We start from the raw sequence: 16,329 nt of genomic DNA, 5'->3' as shown, positions 1-16,329 counted from the left end.
GAACCTGATCACTAGAAGGAATATTGGAAAGAACATTGCCATGGGAGTCTAATAGAACTGCATTGATTTTTGGCACTGCCGCTTATTAGCTATGCTAATACCTTGGCCTGGTTATTTACCTTTTTTGAATTTCATTTTCTTTATCAAATAGATACAATGCTACCATCTTTGTAGGATTGTTGTTAATATTAACAAGACAATATTTGTAAAGTACGTGATATTTTACCAAAGGCACCACAGGAGCTCAAAATGTTAAATCCTTTAAAAAGTAAATAATGTTCCAGAAATGGATTATTTAATAGTTTCGGTAATTTTAGCTTGTTTAAAGACTTACATGGCTAGGAAACACTGCTGAGGAGATGGCTTGTAATTAATTACCTATCATTTATTCAAAAGTTATTGATTACTCCACAGTAATATTACCAGCATTACGTAGGAAGATATAAAAGAAGAGCTTATATTCTTATTTTCCACAGTAATATACTTTTGAGCATATTCAGTTGAATACTCTGAATATTTGTTTTAGATGTGTTCATTTTTATCTGACTAGCACAAATAATGACAATATTTTCAAGCAAATCATTCATAGAAAAGCAGCAGAAGATATCAGAGGTGGTATTCTTTATAATGAATTTGAAACTTTCTGTCATAGAACAGTTCTGCCAAAGTTAGAGCTTCTTATGCATGGTTACCTAAGTGTGTTCATACATACATGTGTAAAGCAAGAGATGGGAAATTTTTCCCTTTATCATATATAAGTCACATTAAGAAGATACAAATACTGTACCATTATATAGGACATTATGTTTAGTGGAAGACAAAATCAGTTTATCATTTTCTTTAAGCCTCCCATCTTCAAATATGACCAAAATACGTAATTACAGTTTCTTGTTTTTTGATAGATTCAGAAAAAACTGTATACATTAGAAGAACATCTTAGCAGTGAGATACAAGCCAAAGAGGAACTGGAACAGAAGTGCAAGTATGTTTTGTAGATAATTATTACTTTATAAAATTTAAGTTTAAACATTTACTGAAAAAAGGAGAGCGGCCAAGGTGGGTGGATCACGAGGTCAGTTCAAGACCAGCCTGGCCAAGATGGTAAAATCCCGTCTCTACTAAAAATACAAAAATTAGCTGGGCGTGGTGGCGGGCGCCTGTAATCCCAGCTACTTGGGAGGCCAAGGCAGAGAATTGCTTGAACCCGGGAGGCAGAGGTTGCAGTGAGCCGAGATCATGCCACTGCACTCCAGCCTGGGTGACAAAGCGAGACTCCATCTCAAAAAAAAGAGAAGAAAGAAATGGAGAGCTACAGCCTGGCGCAGTGGCTAATGCCTGTAATCCCAACACTTTGGGAAGGCAAGGGAGCTACTTGGGAGGCTGAGGCAGGGCAGTCGCTTGAACGTGAGAGGTGGAGGTTGCAGTGAGCTGAGATCGCACCACTGCACTCCAGCTGGGGCGACAGCGTGAGACTCCGTCTCAAAAAAAAAAAAAAATGGAGAGCTCAGGCCGGGCACAGTGGCTCACACCTGTAGTCCCAACACTTTGGGAGGCCAAGGTAGTTACTTGGGAGCCTGAGGCAGGACAGGCGCTTGAACCTGGGAGGCAGAGATTGTAGTGAGCCGAGATTGCACCACTGCATTCTAGCCTGGGTGACAGAGCAAGACTTCCTCTCAAAAAAAAAAAAAAAAGGAGAGCTACATAGTGATTATATAATTACTTTTAAATTTATAGACTATGTTTTATTGTAAATTAGAAGTTATTTACTGTTTCGTTTTGAAATTCTTTAGATCTGTTAATACTCGCCTAGAAAAAACAGCAAAGGAGCTAGAAGAGGAGGTAATGTTGCCCCACTTTTTTATTAACATTTTCGTTAGTAAACATCGTTGATGTCTGGACTTACCTAAGGAGCTCTCTTAGTACTATAGTAATACATGAAACCCACCTTGTAGTATTGGTGGATAGAACTAAATTATAGGGAAATCATGTTATAAATAGGGTTCATTCTGTTATGTGTTTGCAAACTTGAGTTAATTTAGTATGTATAGATATTTCAAGGGAAAAAATGCTATTCATAACGTTTTAGGCCAAAGTATTAAATAATAATAGTTCAGTAGTCATGGAAAGTTACATGAAGTTTGAATAGTAAACCAAATATTTATGGTCTTTATGATTTAAGAGTGGTTTGCTAGTTTACAATCATGGAAAGCATTATTACAGTTTTAACAAAAAAGTGATAGCCTTTTTGAGATCTTTTTTATCTGTTTGGAATAACAAGTATTTTTTGTTTTGATTTTATTTTTATACATACTTTTTCGATAATAACTTTAAGCATTATTTCAGATTACCTTAAGGAAAAGTGTGGAATCAGCATTAAGACAGTTAGAAAGAGAAAAGGCGCTTCTTCAGCACAAAAATGCAGAATACCAGAGGAAAGCTGATCATGAAGCAGACAAGAAACGAAATTTGGAAAATGATGGTTTGTATTGTAGAATATTAATTATCAAGAAAAAAATTAAGTGTGTGTATGTATGTTATGTTAACCTTGCCACTGAAATGCTTTTTATCATAGTTAACAGCTTAAAAGATCAACTTGAAGATTTGAAAAAAAGAAATCAAAACTCTCAGATATCCACTGAGAAAGTGAATCAACTCCAGAGACAAGTAGGTGGATCTCAATTTGTAGTAAAGATATTGGGTTTTATTTATAACCATGCAGTAACATTAGTTTTAATTTAAGTGTTGCAAAAGGCCTTTACCTCTAATTTTAGAAATCATTTGGAAAATATTTTTAGGTTTTTGTTTATTTTAAATAGTTTCTAATAGGGGAATAGATTGACTTATTTTCATTTCATACATCTGTGTTTGTTTGTTGTTGTTTGGTTTTGAATGGAATAACAGCTGGATGAAACCAATGCTTTACTGCGAACAGAATCTGATACTGCAGCCCGGTTAAGGAAAACCCAGGCGGAAAGTTCAAAACAGATTCAGCAGCTAGAATCTAACAATAGAGATCTACAAGATAAAAACTGCCTGCTGGAGACTGCCAAGTTAAAACTTGAAAAGGAATTTATCAATCTTCAGTCAGCACTAGAATCTGAAAGGAGGGATCGAACCCATGGATCAGAGATAATTAATGATTTACAAGGTATTGAAGTCGTGGTTGCACTTGAATTAATTCCGATGATTCTTATTTTTAAAATAACTTTAGATGATGGATAGTGTGCTGGAGTAGGACATTTCTGAGTATACTACTCTTATGTAAAGTTAGAATATTAGAAATACATTGACAAAATTTTATGAACAAAAGATTTAATTTCAAATAGTATGATTTTAAGTATTAAACTCTTCAGGTAGTAGATTGGATTCCATTTGAATTAACTGTAAAGCACATCAACAAGTATAAAACTCCTGCTCGCAAATAACAGCTCCAAAATAGAAGGTGGCTTGCAAACTTTTTATTCTTAATTGAATGTATATATTTTGTGTGTTTAATGTTTTTAAAAACGTTGAAATTTTTAGGTAGAATATCTGGCCTAGAAGAAGATTTAAAGAACGGCAAAATCTTAATAGCGAAAGTAGAACTGGAGAAGAGGCAACTGCAGGAGAGATTTACTGATTTGGAAAAGGTAAAACATGATTTGTATTTTTGCATAAGAAAATTGACTGTAGACTTTCAGGCTAGAAAACTTATTCTAAACTAAAGGAAGTCACTAACTGTAGTATTTCCACATGCTCATGGATTCCTTTCCATTTGGACTTGATATGTAGATAAGAGATGTATCTGCAGGCTTACCATAACGCTATACAAGCAGCCCTCAGCATGCTGGCTGCTCACAAAGGAAGGGGACCTATCCTGGAGTGTAGATAATGAGGATCTCTGTAGGAACTCAAGGAAAACTCAAATTTTGACTCATAACATGCCTTAAAAATGATATATATAAAGTCACCGTGACTTTTGGCATTTAAAAGTTTTTCCTTTAAAATACTCTTAAGAAAGGGACGATTTCTAGAGTCTATACAGTTAGCGTTTTATTTTCATTCACTTATTTATTTACTCAACTAAATATTCAGTGTGTTATATGTGGTAGAAATATCAGGATGCAGTTCTTGCCTTGAATAATGTCACAGTTGAATAGGTAAGTTTAAAAGTAATAATAAAGCACAAAGATAATTCTAATGCAGTATGGGAAACAGAATGGTAAGACTTATGGACGGGGTATATGTATTGGGTGTATGGGATGCATCCCTAACCTGACAGCAGGAAAGGTTGATAAGGGCAAAGGCACAGTCCAAGTTAGGAAGAACAGCATGAGCAAAGACATAGAGGATGAAAAATAAAAAAGGCATTGTTTGTTTATTTACATAAAAGCTGTTCAATATTTCTAGAGTATAGAGTGGGGGGTCAGCAAACTTTAATTGTTTAAAGTCAAGATAGTAAATATTTTAGCTTTTGTGGGTTATATGGTCTCTTGCAACTGTTCAGCCCTGCTGTGATTCATAAAGGAATGGCTGTGGCTATGTTCCAGTGAAACTTAGAAAAGAAAAAGACATCAGGTTAGATTGGCCTGAAGATCACAATGTGGTTGTTATGTAAGGACATGAGGAATTCAGTGGTCAGAGTGAGGCTACAGAGCTCCACATGAGGTAGGTCGTGCAAGATAGCAAATACTCTATTAAGAAATTTTGAATATAGTAATGGGCTAGCCACTTAAGGGCTTTAAATTGGATGATCTTATTAGAGGTACATTAAAGATAGATCACTGTGTACTGTGTGGAGAAAAGATTTGAGGAGGACAAGACTAGAGGCAGAGAGACCAGTCAGTAGACTTTTTCAGTAATGCAGATAAGGAATAATGGGAGACTTCGTGTAGCCATTAAAAGGTTGGAAAAATTGAAAGACTGAGAAATATTTGGAAGAGGAATATTTGGCAGCACTTAGTAGTTGATTAGATATGGCACATGAATAGCAGTCAAAGATGAGTCTCAGATTTGTAGGTTGTGACCAGATATATACTGATGCTATTAATAAAGAATAAAGGAAAAATGGCTCATTTAGAAGAGACAGTGATAAACCCACTTTAGTCCTCTTAAGTTTGAGGGTACCTATGGGAAAGCCAAATTAGAATGTCTGCACTGCAGTAGGCTATAGTAGTCGAAGTTAGAAATATTTGAGTCATTGGTATGTTAGTAGCTGAAATCATGTGAGTGAAATAGCCCATCTGGGAAGAGACTGTGTAAAGTAGTGATTTTTTTTTTTTTTTTTTTTTTAGGACAGAGTAGATAACTCTGTTGGTGGATTATGTAGTTTGAGAAATCATTTTTTGTATGAAAGGTTTTATTTGGAAAAAACCCTTTATCATATTCATGATATGAACTATAGAACTAAAAGAATTAGAAAACCTTTGGGGAATATGTAGAAAATAGGAGGAGCATTGAGGCTTAGATCACCAACATTAAGGGACAGCTGGGAAAGCCTCAGAAGCAACAGGAAGGATGCAAGCAGAATGGAGAGAACCAACTAAGTACAAGGTCGGCAATGCCAAGGGATGGTTTTAAGGGTGGCAGTGAGTTCAGATGAGATAAGATTGAAAAAGGTCTTTAGAATTTGATATTGAGAATAGCATTGGTCTTTTGGTTGAGATTAAGTGATCTTGATACAGATCTTGGAACAGCAGAGTGGTGGTGTAGACTTGGGTGCAGTGGGAAGTGAGAAGTAGAGTATATAGATTACTATTCTAAGAGGTTTGAGTGAAGATGGGAGGGAAAATACTGAACATTCGTATTAAGCCTGTTAAAAAATGATTTAAGGTTGAGCACCATGGCCCACACCTATAATCTCAGCACTGTGGGAGGCTGAGTCGGGAGGATCACTTGAGCCCAGGAGTTCAAGATCAGTGTAGGATAGGCAGTGTTTAGTGAGACCTTGTCTCTACATTAAAAAATAAAATAAAATAGCCAGGAGTGGTGACAAATGTCTATAGTCCCAGCTACTTTGGAGGCTGAGGTGGGAGGATCGATTGAGCCTGGTGAGGTTGCACCTGCAATGAGCCATCATCAAACCACTGCCCTTCAGCCTGGGTAATAGAGCAAGACTCTGTCTCAAAAAAAAAAAAAAAAAATTAGAAAGCTTTTGAAATTGTGAGCTAGTCTCTCTTTTGTTGATAGCTGCATTTTAAATATTTAACAGGAAAAAAGCAACATGGAAATAGATATGACATACCAACTAAAAGTTATACAGCAGAGCCTAGAACAAGAAGAAGCTGAACATAAGGCCACAAAGGCACGACTAGCAGATAAAAATAAGATCTATGAGTCCATCGAAGAAGCCAAATCAGAAGCCATGAAAGGTATGCATTTTTAAAGAGGGTTTTCCAGCAGCATCTTCCTAAGAATTGATTCTGTGTTCAGCTTTTTGGTTTTGAAACATATTTGTTTATATTTCGTTGTCAAATATTGGGAATTGGAGGGGAAAAAGCTATTAGGGAAGCTTTACATAGATATTATATTATTTTTCCTTTGTATCATTACAGTAATCATTTCTAAGATAGTAAGACCCAAACACAAAATTACATGATCAAAAATAAATTAATATTTTAGATCAGAGATTTTTAGATCAGAGATAAATTAATATTTCTCAATATTATATACCTGGCAATATCTGTACCACTCTGTATATGTATATCAGTAGTAAGAAGGTATGTCTGAACTTCACATGCTGTATACCTGTTACTATTGATACAGGTAAATTCTTGTAATACAAGAGTTTTGTATTATAAAATTCTTGCCAGTTTATGCAAGGTAAGGATTTAAAAGTAGTAGCTGGTCTAACTAGAATATAAGTTCACTGAGTATTTTGATCTCTAATGTGATGAAGATACTAGTCAGATTTGGTCAAAGCCATATAATACTAATAGATAACAAAGTTAACCTTCCCATAAACTAGCCTTTATCCTGGAATTGTCTTAGGATAATTTTTTCTTTTCCAAACTGACTGTTTATAATGACTCTGAAATTCCAAAGAAAATCAGTACTTTAAGCTATTCTTGTGAAAGGCTTAAAACTCTTGAACAGAAATTTATTTTCATACTGAAGCATAACATTTATGAGTAAATCACTTAGAAAAAAATAGCCTTTTAATTATTGCATGATTTGCTTAGTAAAAATCAGTGTAGTTTAAGGCACTAAATCAGGATGATAAGAAAGAAATGAGTACTTTATTTAGAAAAATCTAATTGTAAGGGAGAAAGTTTCCTTGTCTGTGGCCTAGAAGACAGAGTTTAATTATTTTCATTGAGGTATAATTTACATGCAATAATAAAATGTAAACATTTTTTACGTTTTGTGATATGCTTACATAACTACTGCTCAAAATGAGATAAAGAATATATCAGGCTAGGTATGGTGGCTCACAGCTGTAATCCTAGCACTTTGGGAGGCCAGGATGGGAGGATCTCTTGAGCCCAGGAGTTCGAGACCAGCCTGGTTGGCATAGCAAGACCCTATCTCTACAAGAAATAGAAAAATTAGCTGGATGTAGTCGCGTGCGCCTGTAGTCCCAGCTACTTGGGGGACTGATGTGGGAACATTGCTTGAGCCCAGGAGTTCAAGGCTGCAGTGAGCCATGATTGCATCACTGCACTCCAGCCTCAGTAACAGAGCAAGACCCCATCTCAAAAAAAAAAAAAAAAAAAGAGTAGTTTCATTATTGCAGTAATGCCTCTTTCTGTTCTACGTTATGCCTACGTTATGGTGATTTTTTTTTTTTTAATGAGGACATTTGTTTAGTGGTTATTCTCTGAACTGATAAAAACGAACCAATTCAGTATTAACTACCATTTTTTTCAAACTGTTAAAACGCTAATGTGTAAGATACATGATGACTTCCATATTTTACACATGAGTACACAAAACTGTTAAATATTATAAATGGTATTCAAATCTGAGGCTAAAGTCTTTGGTCCTCCTGTTGCATGTCATTAGCTCCTTGGATTAAGAACATGGCTTACCAAATAATTACTGGCTATGTGACCTTGTCTAGTTATTTAAACTTTCTGTGCCTTGTTTCCTGTAAAGGGAAAATTATAGTATTGTTACCTTGTTGTGAAAATCAAGTGCAGTAAACCATGTAAAGTGTTTAGAAATGCTAACTATTATTAGTACTACATGGGGAATGTTTCATTTTTCTGCACTTTTGAAGACCATTCATTAAACACTAAATATTCATAGGTTTAATTTTTATCTAATATAACTTTATAATAGATGATAATTAGATGTTGAGCATTGGTTATGAAAAAGCAGAAGAGCCTTAATTGAATGTGAACTGAAGTACTAACCAGTATATCAAGATAATACTCTAACTGTGATGACTTACATTTAACACTGAAATCACTTGGCACTTTGTCTTCTGATAAGTAAAATAGATTAAAAGTTTATTGTAAGTAATTTAGAAAATACAGGAAAGTATAAAAAGAAAAAAGCAAAGATTACTCATAATCCTATGAGTAGGATACTATTTTGTAAATTTTCTCTGTTTTCTATACCATTTTGCTTTTTAAAAGAGCAAAGAAACATTGTGAGCGTTTCCTTAGGTCATTAAAAATTCTGCGTAAATAATAAGCACTTACCAAGTGCTTGCCATATGCCAGGCAGCATTTAAGTGGTACACATGTATTAAATCTTCACAACCTCCCTAGGAAGGTAGGTGCTGTTATCCCTATTCTAGAGATAAGGAAACAGCGGTGCGGAGAGGTGAATCACTTGCCCAGTCCAACAGTGTTAGACCCAGGGGTTAAGCTCAGAAAATTTGGTTCCAGAGTCCTGCCCTTTACCACCTCCGTAAAACATAATTTTCATATCTGCATAATAATGTGTTAATAGGGAAAGTGCTATGGAGATCATGGAATCTACCTGAATTGTTTTAAGGTAAATATAGTAACACTGAGAGACACAGAGTAGCAGTAAAATACAAGAAATCTTTATTTAAAGATGTAAGCATCTTGTAGAATATAAATAAAGGCAGAACTATCTTACTTCCATTAGAATAGATGTAATATTGCAGAGAGTGATACATTTTTATGCTCTGTGAATGAAACTCCTAATTTTCAAGTATGAAATTCTTGACATTTCAAATATATTGAGAGTAGTAGTGAAAATATTAAATTGAAAATTAAGGCCAGGCGCAGTGGTTCATGCCTGTAATTCCAACACTTTGGGTGGCGAGGTGGGTGGATTGCATGACGTCACGAGTTTGAGACCAGCCTGGACAACATGGGGAAACCCTGTCTCTACTAAAAATACAAAACTTAGCCAGGTGTGGTGGTGCACACCTGTAAACCCGAGTTATGTCTGAAGACTAAGGCACAAGAATTGCTTGAATCCAGGAGGTTATGAAGAACTGAGTTTTGTGTCACTGCACTCCGGCCTGGGCAACAGAGTGAGACTCTGTCTCAAAAAAAAAAAAAGAGAAAAGAAAAAAAGAAAATTAATAGAGTATAAGACAGCATCATTTATTATAATTTTTGTTAGTATGGTGTCATATATTTAATGTGCTTTTATTTTTTAATTTATTAAAATATTAAATTGAAAATCAATACAAATATAAGGCAGCATCATTGTAATTTTTATTAGCACTGTCATATATTTGAAATGCTTCTTTTATATGTAAATTTATGATTATGCCCATTTTTATTATACTAGAAATGGAGAAGAAGCTCTTGGAGGAAAGAACTTTAAAACAGAAAGTGGAGAACCTATTGCTAGAAGCTGAGAAAAGATGTTCTATATTAGACTGTGACCTCAAACAGTCACAGCAGAAAATAAATGAGCTCCTTAAACAGAAAGATGTGCTAAATGAGGATGTAAGTATTAAGCGTACTAATGATTAATAATAAACTAATGAATTAATAAGTTTATTCACGAAGGTCTAGTGATGGTTTCATAATTTTAAAGTTTTTCTTATAATAGTCTACAACTTGTTGGTTTAACTAAATTTTGATGCTGTACTAAAGGAATCATAATTTAAACATTTTTAAAGTTATATTTACCTGATTATATTTTGTTTTAAAAATGCAATTATAATATTATTAGAAATACAAAAAAAATTTTAGTATGAAATGAATTAGCTACCTAAGGGTAAAAAAATCTGTTTTACATCACCATATTTTATACCAACTTCATTGATTAAAAAAATAGAAATAATTTACTTATATACCAAGTACATAATTTATTTCTTAGGTTAGGAACCTGACGTTAAAAATAGAGCAAGAAACTCAGAAGCGCTGCCTTACACAAAATGACCTGAAGATGCAAACACAACAGGTTAACACACTGAAAATGTCAGAAAAGCAGTTAAAGCAAGAAAATAACCATCTCATGGAAATGAAAATGAACTTGGAAAAACAAAATGCTGAACTTCGAAAGTAAGTTAATTGATTGAGATGTTTTAATATGCAGAATTATCCATGTATATGTTAATTTTGGTGTATCTGTGGGTTTTCTTTTGAGCATTTTACTTTCTTGACCACGTTTTCTCTTTCTTTCTGTGTAAGTAATGTGTTGAGTGTCACTGTTGTCCTTCAAGATTATATTTGTTTCCCCAACAGTTTTTACCACTGCTACCTAATTACAATGTGATGACAGAGGAAGTGTTAGTGATGAGGCAGAAGAAAATACCTGGGATTTTCACACCATGCTTTTAGATTCCTCCTCAGGGCTCTTTCTCAAGCCTATTGTCCGTGTGCCTGTTGTTTGTTTCCTTAGTTTCTTAGACTTGGAAATGTTTGACTGTTAAATAAACAGCATGTAAATTTTTAATTGTGTCATAGGATATACTCTAGTGCTCTACTTGATTTACTTATAAAGTGGAAAACATATTGTTAAAATACTTTAAAAATATTATAGGCACGGTGGTGCACATCTGTAGTCCCAGCTACTTGGGTGGCTGAGGCAGGAGAATCACTTGAGGTGAAGTGCGATTGCGCTGTGATCATGCCTGTGAATAGCCACTACATGCCATCCTGGGCAGCATAACAGGAACTCAACTCTAAAAAACATAAATTTAAATATATAGTAGATATACTGTTAAAATTTGTCCCATTTATTCTGTTAGTAGGTGAACTACTTCTTCCTAATCATGACCAGAGGTCATATTGGATCCTAGTTGTTTGATGAAAGACAGTGTGATAGAGTGGAAAGAACAAAGGCTTTGGATCCAGACAGAGTTGTGAATATTGGTTCTGTTACTTACCACCTAACCAACACTGGGCAAATGATTTAATTTCTCTAAGCCTTTTATCACACTTGTGAAAGGGAGCAGTAATCGCTTCCTTGTTAGGGATCTTCTAAAGAAAAGCAATGGTTTATTTAAAGCATGCATCATATGAGAAGTGTTAGGGACTATTACTGCTAGATCTATTAACTGTTACAACTACTACAGCTACTACTAATTTATCCTCATTGTAATTGTCTGCTTTATGCACACCTGGTGATAGGTCAGTAAGACTGATACTGTCTAAGAAAGGATGCTCAAAATACTCAAGTAGCCTTTTTTTTTTTTTTTTTTTTTGGCTAATCTGTTTATGCCAGGGTAAGCCTAGACCTTCAACTTCATGAGATTTAAACTTTTAAAACTGGAATTAGAAATTGGAACAATAATCAGACATCTTTTTCATTGTGTTTTTTATTTTTTCCTGTATATTAGCTTTATTTTTCTCTCTCATTTCAGGCCCGCTTTTTATTCTAACAATAGCGTTTATGCAAATGTAAGAGCTAGTTAATCATCTAGGTTGTGTTTCCTTCCCACTTCTAATAATGCTTTGTTTATACCTAGTGTGTATGCCTCTTATTTTCCTTGTAAGTGAATAGCGTTCCGTTGTTTCTTAATCCCTCTTTTCCTTACCTCTCCCCACCAAAGACACCCATGTTTTGTATCTTAGCCACCTAATAGGGTTATAGAGAAAGTGTTCGTAGGGTTAAAATTGAAGGACAAAAATCATTTATTTATATTTTGTTCTCCCCAGTCCTTTTTTTTTTGATACAGAATTTCTCTCTTGTTGCATAAGTTGGAGTGCAGTGGCATGGTCTCAGCTCACTGCAGCCTTCCCTTCCTAGGTTCAAGCAATTCTGCCTCAGCCTCCCAAGTAGCTGGGATTACAGGTGCCTGCCACTATGCCTGGCTAATTTTTGTATTTTTAGTAGAGATAGGGTTTCACCATATTGGACAAGGTGGTCTTGAACTCCTGACACAGGTGATCTGCCTGACTCTGCCTCCCAAAGGGCTGGAATTACAGGTGTGAGCCACTGTGCCCGGCCCCCAATCCTTGATTAAGGTTTTACATATACTACATCCTCAATAAATGTTGTATGAATGTTTACATCCCTCTTAGATGTAAGGCATTGTAGTAGTTACTATGAAAGATAGAAAGATTAACCAAATACATTTCCTACCCATGAGAAGCTTACTAGCATTTTATCATTAGTTATTCAGTGAGGAAGATAAGGCAGGTACATAAGTAATTGAATGCAAGATTAAAAAAAAAATACATGCAATGGGAATTTACATATGAAGTGCTATGTTGGCTTCTTTTTTAAATGGCCAACATACATATCTCTTCTTTCTCGTAAGATTCCAGAAGAACTCTAGTAAAGGAATTTTAAAAATGTATAAACCCACAGTAAGAAAGAAAGAGAATGGGTTGGAGGGCAAGAAAGTTCTCTAGCGAATGAGATGGCAGTTAAATGGAAGCCTTGTGACTGATGAAGTAGAACAAAAGAAGAAAGGAGTATATATAAGGCCTGGGGTATATATGAAGTGGGATATGGATGGAAAAAAAGTATTCAGAGCAAGTAAGGCCTGGAGTAAGCTGTGACACTAAATGAACTAATCTGCTGATCATACTCTGTCATACATACATACATACATATCATACATACATAATCTGCTGATCATACCCTTGCAGATATGTCTGCAGCCAGGCACCTCCCACCACTAGGGTTTTTATCAGAGCATTCTCCTCTACAGGGTAATTGGGTACAACCTCTGGGGTAATTAGAACAGCTAATATGGGGTGAAAAGCCTTTCTCACTCTGGCATTTAGGGGTCCCCTTGCTTAATGCTGGCTTTTAAAGCCTCTCATCTTAAACTGAAGCTTGCCAGTGAGAAAACTCCTACATACATAGAGATTAAAGTTTTTCTCGCCTCCTTTGAAAATAAATAACCAAGTATCACTAAGCATTTGAGGAAAGCCTGCAATCTGAAAGAGGAAGATTATAATAATGAAAGAGGAAAAGTGCCCCCGGAGGAAACATGTATCAAGGAGTAGAAGAGAACTGCTAAAAGTTATGGAAAAACAAAAGCACTGTAGAAAGCTACTGGTAATTAGTATTGATCAAAGATTTCAGGAGATACTGCTTTCATTAATTGAGAACCAGATACAATGTAAAAGGAACAGCCAGAATAGGAAAGAGCTCTTGAAGATGAGTAATTACTGCCAATATAAATTTGTTGGAAGGGTTCGAAGAAAAGTCAAAGAAATTTCCTAAAATGTAGAACAAAAGAAGAAATGACATGGAAGGTTTGAAAGACATAGATAGGTAAGGCACAGAGGGACTGTTCTAGGAGATCTAGCACCCAGCAAATAAGAATTCCAGCAAGAACGAAAAACCAAGAGGAGGAAATTAAAGAAATAATAGAGAAGAATTTCCCATAGCCGAAGGAGAAATGTCTTTAGACTGAAGGGACTCAGCAAATAAATGAAAAAGGATCTACATCTAGATATATTCTCATGAAATTTCAAAAACAAAGACAGGGTGGGAGTGTTAGAGTTCTCATCTAATAAACTGGGGAGATTGTAGTTTGTGGTTGCTCTAAGAGGGAAATGGGGGGTTCATTATACCACTTAGATGAGTGATACAACTATTGGGAGGTGGGGAGAGGTTGGGGAAGACAAGAGAGCTAAATTCAAGTCTGACAACAGGGAATTGGCAAATAATATCTAAAACTTATGTCAAGAAATAACTGAGATGTGGAGGTAACCACCAAAAGACAACACAGAAATGAAACAGTTATTTCTTCTAGGGGAACAGGATTAGTAGGGGTGGAGAGGTGTGGCATGAGGAGACTTCTACTTCCCGTAATTTCTTCCTGCTGTTCTGTACTCCTCATTTGTAACCACGTGCCTATTACATGGTTGCTTTCTGAAATAATACTTTCTGAAAATTACTTTTCTTAAATACCTAATAAATGTTAGGTTTTAAAAGTTACATATAAATGAAAGATATCAGCTCTTGAAGAAGAAAATATACTGTGGTTTGCTACAAGTGGGCTTAGCTGACAATGATTGGACAGTTTTGAAACTTGACCTTTCATATATTTGTTAAATAGCATCTCTCACATCTTTGCCTCATGGAGAAATAAGAATCATGAATTCTCAACAGTATACTTATCAACAATAAAATACAGAAATGACACAGTTAAGTGACATTGAGTTATAACTTCCTTTTTTACCTGCAAGTTTAAGAGCCAGTGAGTAAACAAAGTGAGCAAATTATGTTAAATGGGAATGAGGATAAACCTTCTAAGCAGTATACGAACTGGAGAGACTGGGGTTAAATCACGTGCTACCTCTGAGTCTTCCTGCATTGTAGATTTTTTAAATACCCAAGTGGTATTCATATAGCTTCCCATTGTAAAATACTCAAGACTATATTTAAAAAAAAAAGATAAAGCAGTAGAAGCTCTCCTTCATGAATGCAGACATTTTCCTCTCTCCAGAGGTAACATGTCAACAGTTTGTTATTTCTCCTTCCAGACTGTTTTCTGTGCCTTTATCCATATTTCTGAGCAAATATATATGAGGTTGACTTTTCTATACATTTTATTTTGTTTTTTGCTTGTTTTTAAATTATATGATACAAATTGTATTGTTCTCCAACTTACTTTATTCCTCCTTAGTTTTGGTTTGGAATAACTATAATTTTTATGTTTTTAAAATAAGGCCAGAATTTAACGTACCATTTCAACCTAGCTTCTTAAATGGGTTGTTGGGCTTGCTTTTATTTTATTTATTATTTTATTCCTTTATTGAAGATTAACATAATACAGAAAAAGTACACAAATACTAAGTGTGGAGCTGAGTGAATTTTTACAAAGTATGCAAATCTGTGCAGCCACCATCCATGTTTAGATCTAAAGCCAGCACTTCTTACCTCCCCAGAAACCCCCTCCCAGGCATTCTTCACTCCCCACTAAGATCACCAGATTTGAGGTGCTCTTTGGATTCTTACACTTGGTTGGCATAAATGGCTGATCATAATATCTGTATGTGAATGTGTGATTCAATGTTGATTTAGTATAACACTGGTCTCAGAACCCCTTTAACTCTTAAAAATTATCAAGGGTTCTGCTGGCCGCAGTGGCTCACACCTGTAATCCCAGCACTTTGGGAGGCTGAGGAGGGTAGATCACAAGGTCCGGAGATCGAAACCATCCTGGCTAACACGTTGAAACCCCATCTCTACAAAAAATACAAAAAATTATGCCGGCCGAGGTGGTGGGTACCTGTAATCCCAGCTACTCGGGAGGCTGAGGCAGGCGAATGGCATGAACCCAGGAGGCGGAACTTGGAGTGAGCCGAGATGGCGCCACTGCCCTCCAGCCTGGACGACAGAGCGAGACTCCATCTCAAAAAATAATTATTATTATTATTATTATTATCAAGGGTTCCAAATGAGTTTGTGTTTTCGTTTGTTTTATCTAATGATTTGTATTGTGTTAGAAATTAAAACTGAGAAAACTTTAAAACACAGGAACACACAAACACATATTTTTTTGACCATCAGAATGACATAATTACAAGTCATGTGGCCTCAGGAAAAGTACATATGGTACATAACGAGGGAATGAGACTTTAAAAAAAGCTATGGTGCTCAGTATTATGAAAATGATTTGACCTCATGGGTTCTGTGGAAGAACCTCAGAGACTCCCAGGGCTTCCCCCAGATCATACCTTGAGAGCTGCTCCTTTAAAATGTGTGTAAATTAGTTAAACCTTTGATTTATTGTCCTCACAGAGAACGTCAGGATGCAGATGGGCAAATGAAGGAGCTCCAGGATCAACTCGAAGCAGAACAGTATTTCTCAGTAAGTTCCAGACGCATTAATTTGCAAATAGCAAACAGTTTTGGATGGGATGTTTTATTTATACCATACAACTCATATAAAAAGAGCAGCTGGGCAAAAGAATATAGGTAGTTTAAGAGAAATTTATTATTGCTAGAAAAATAATTCTAAGCACATAACATACCTGATGAAGCTGATTAACAGCATTG

General features: G+C 35.4%; 1 protein-coding gene across 1 annotated transcript in view; it reads left to right on the top strand.

Moving 5' to 3' along the window:
• Positions 1 to 16,329, top strand: part of ROCK2 (Rho associated coiled-coil containing protein kinase 2) — a 164,217-nt gene that overhangs the window by 125,450 nt on the left and 22,438 nt on the right. Inside the window, exons 12-21 of the mRNA XM_038006572.2 lie at positions 903 to 982; positions 1,791 to 1,839; positions 2,344 to 2,479; positions 2,573 to 2,664; positions 2,902 to 3,148; positions 3,523 to 3,629; positions 6,191 to 6,350; positions 9,700 to 9,860; positions 10,237 to 10,421; positions 16,072 to 16,141. Of these exons, the coding sequence (XP_037862500.1) occupies positions 903 to 982; positions 1,791 to 1,839; positions 2,344 to 2,479; positions 2,573 to 2,664; positions 2,902 to 3,148; positions 3,523 to 3,629; positions 6,191 to 6,350; positions 9,700 to 9,860; positions 10,237 to 10,421; positions 16,072 to 16,141 (1,287 nt within the window). The remainder of the gene's footprint in view (positions 1 to 902; positions 983 to 1,790; positions 1,840 to 2,343; positions 2,480 to 2,572; positions 2,665 to 2,901; positions 3,149 to 3,522; positions 3,630 to 6,190; positions 6,351 to 9,699; positions 9,861 to 10,236; positions 10,422 to 16,071; positions 16,142 to 16,329) is intronic.

This window comes from Chlorocebus sabaeus, chromosome 14, assembly GCF_047675955.1.
Source record: "Chlorocebus sabaeus isolate Y175 chromosome 14, mChlSab1.0.hap1, whole genome shotgun sequence".
Classification (NCBI taxonomy): domain Eukaryota; kingdom Metazoa; phylum Chordata; class Mammalia; order Primates; family Cercopithecidae; genus Chlorocebus; species Chlorocebus sabaeus.
Note: the sequence above shows the minus strand (reverse complement) of the source record. Positions and strands in the feature narration are given on the sequence as shown.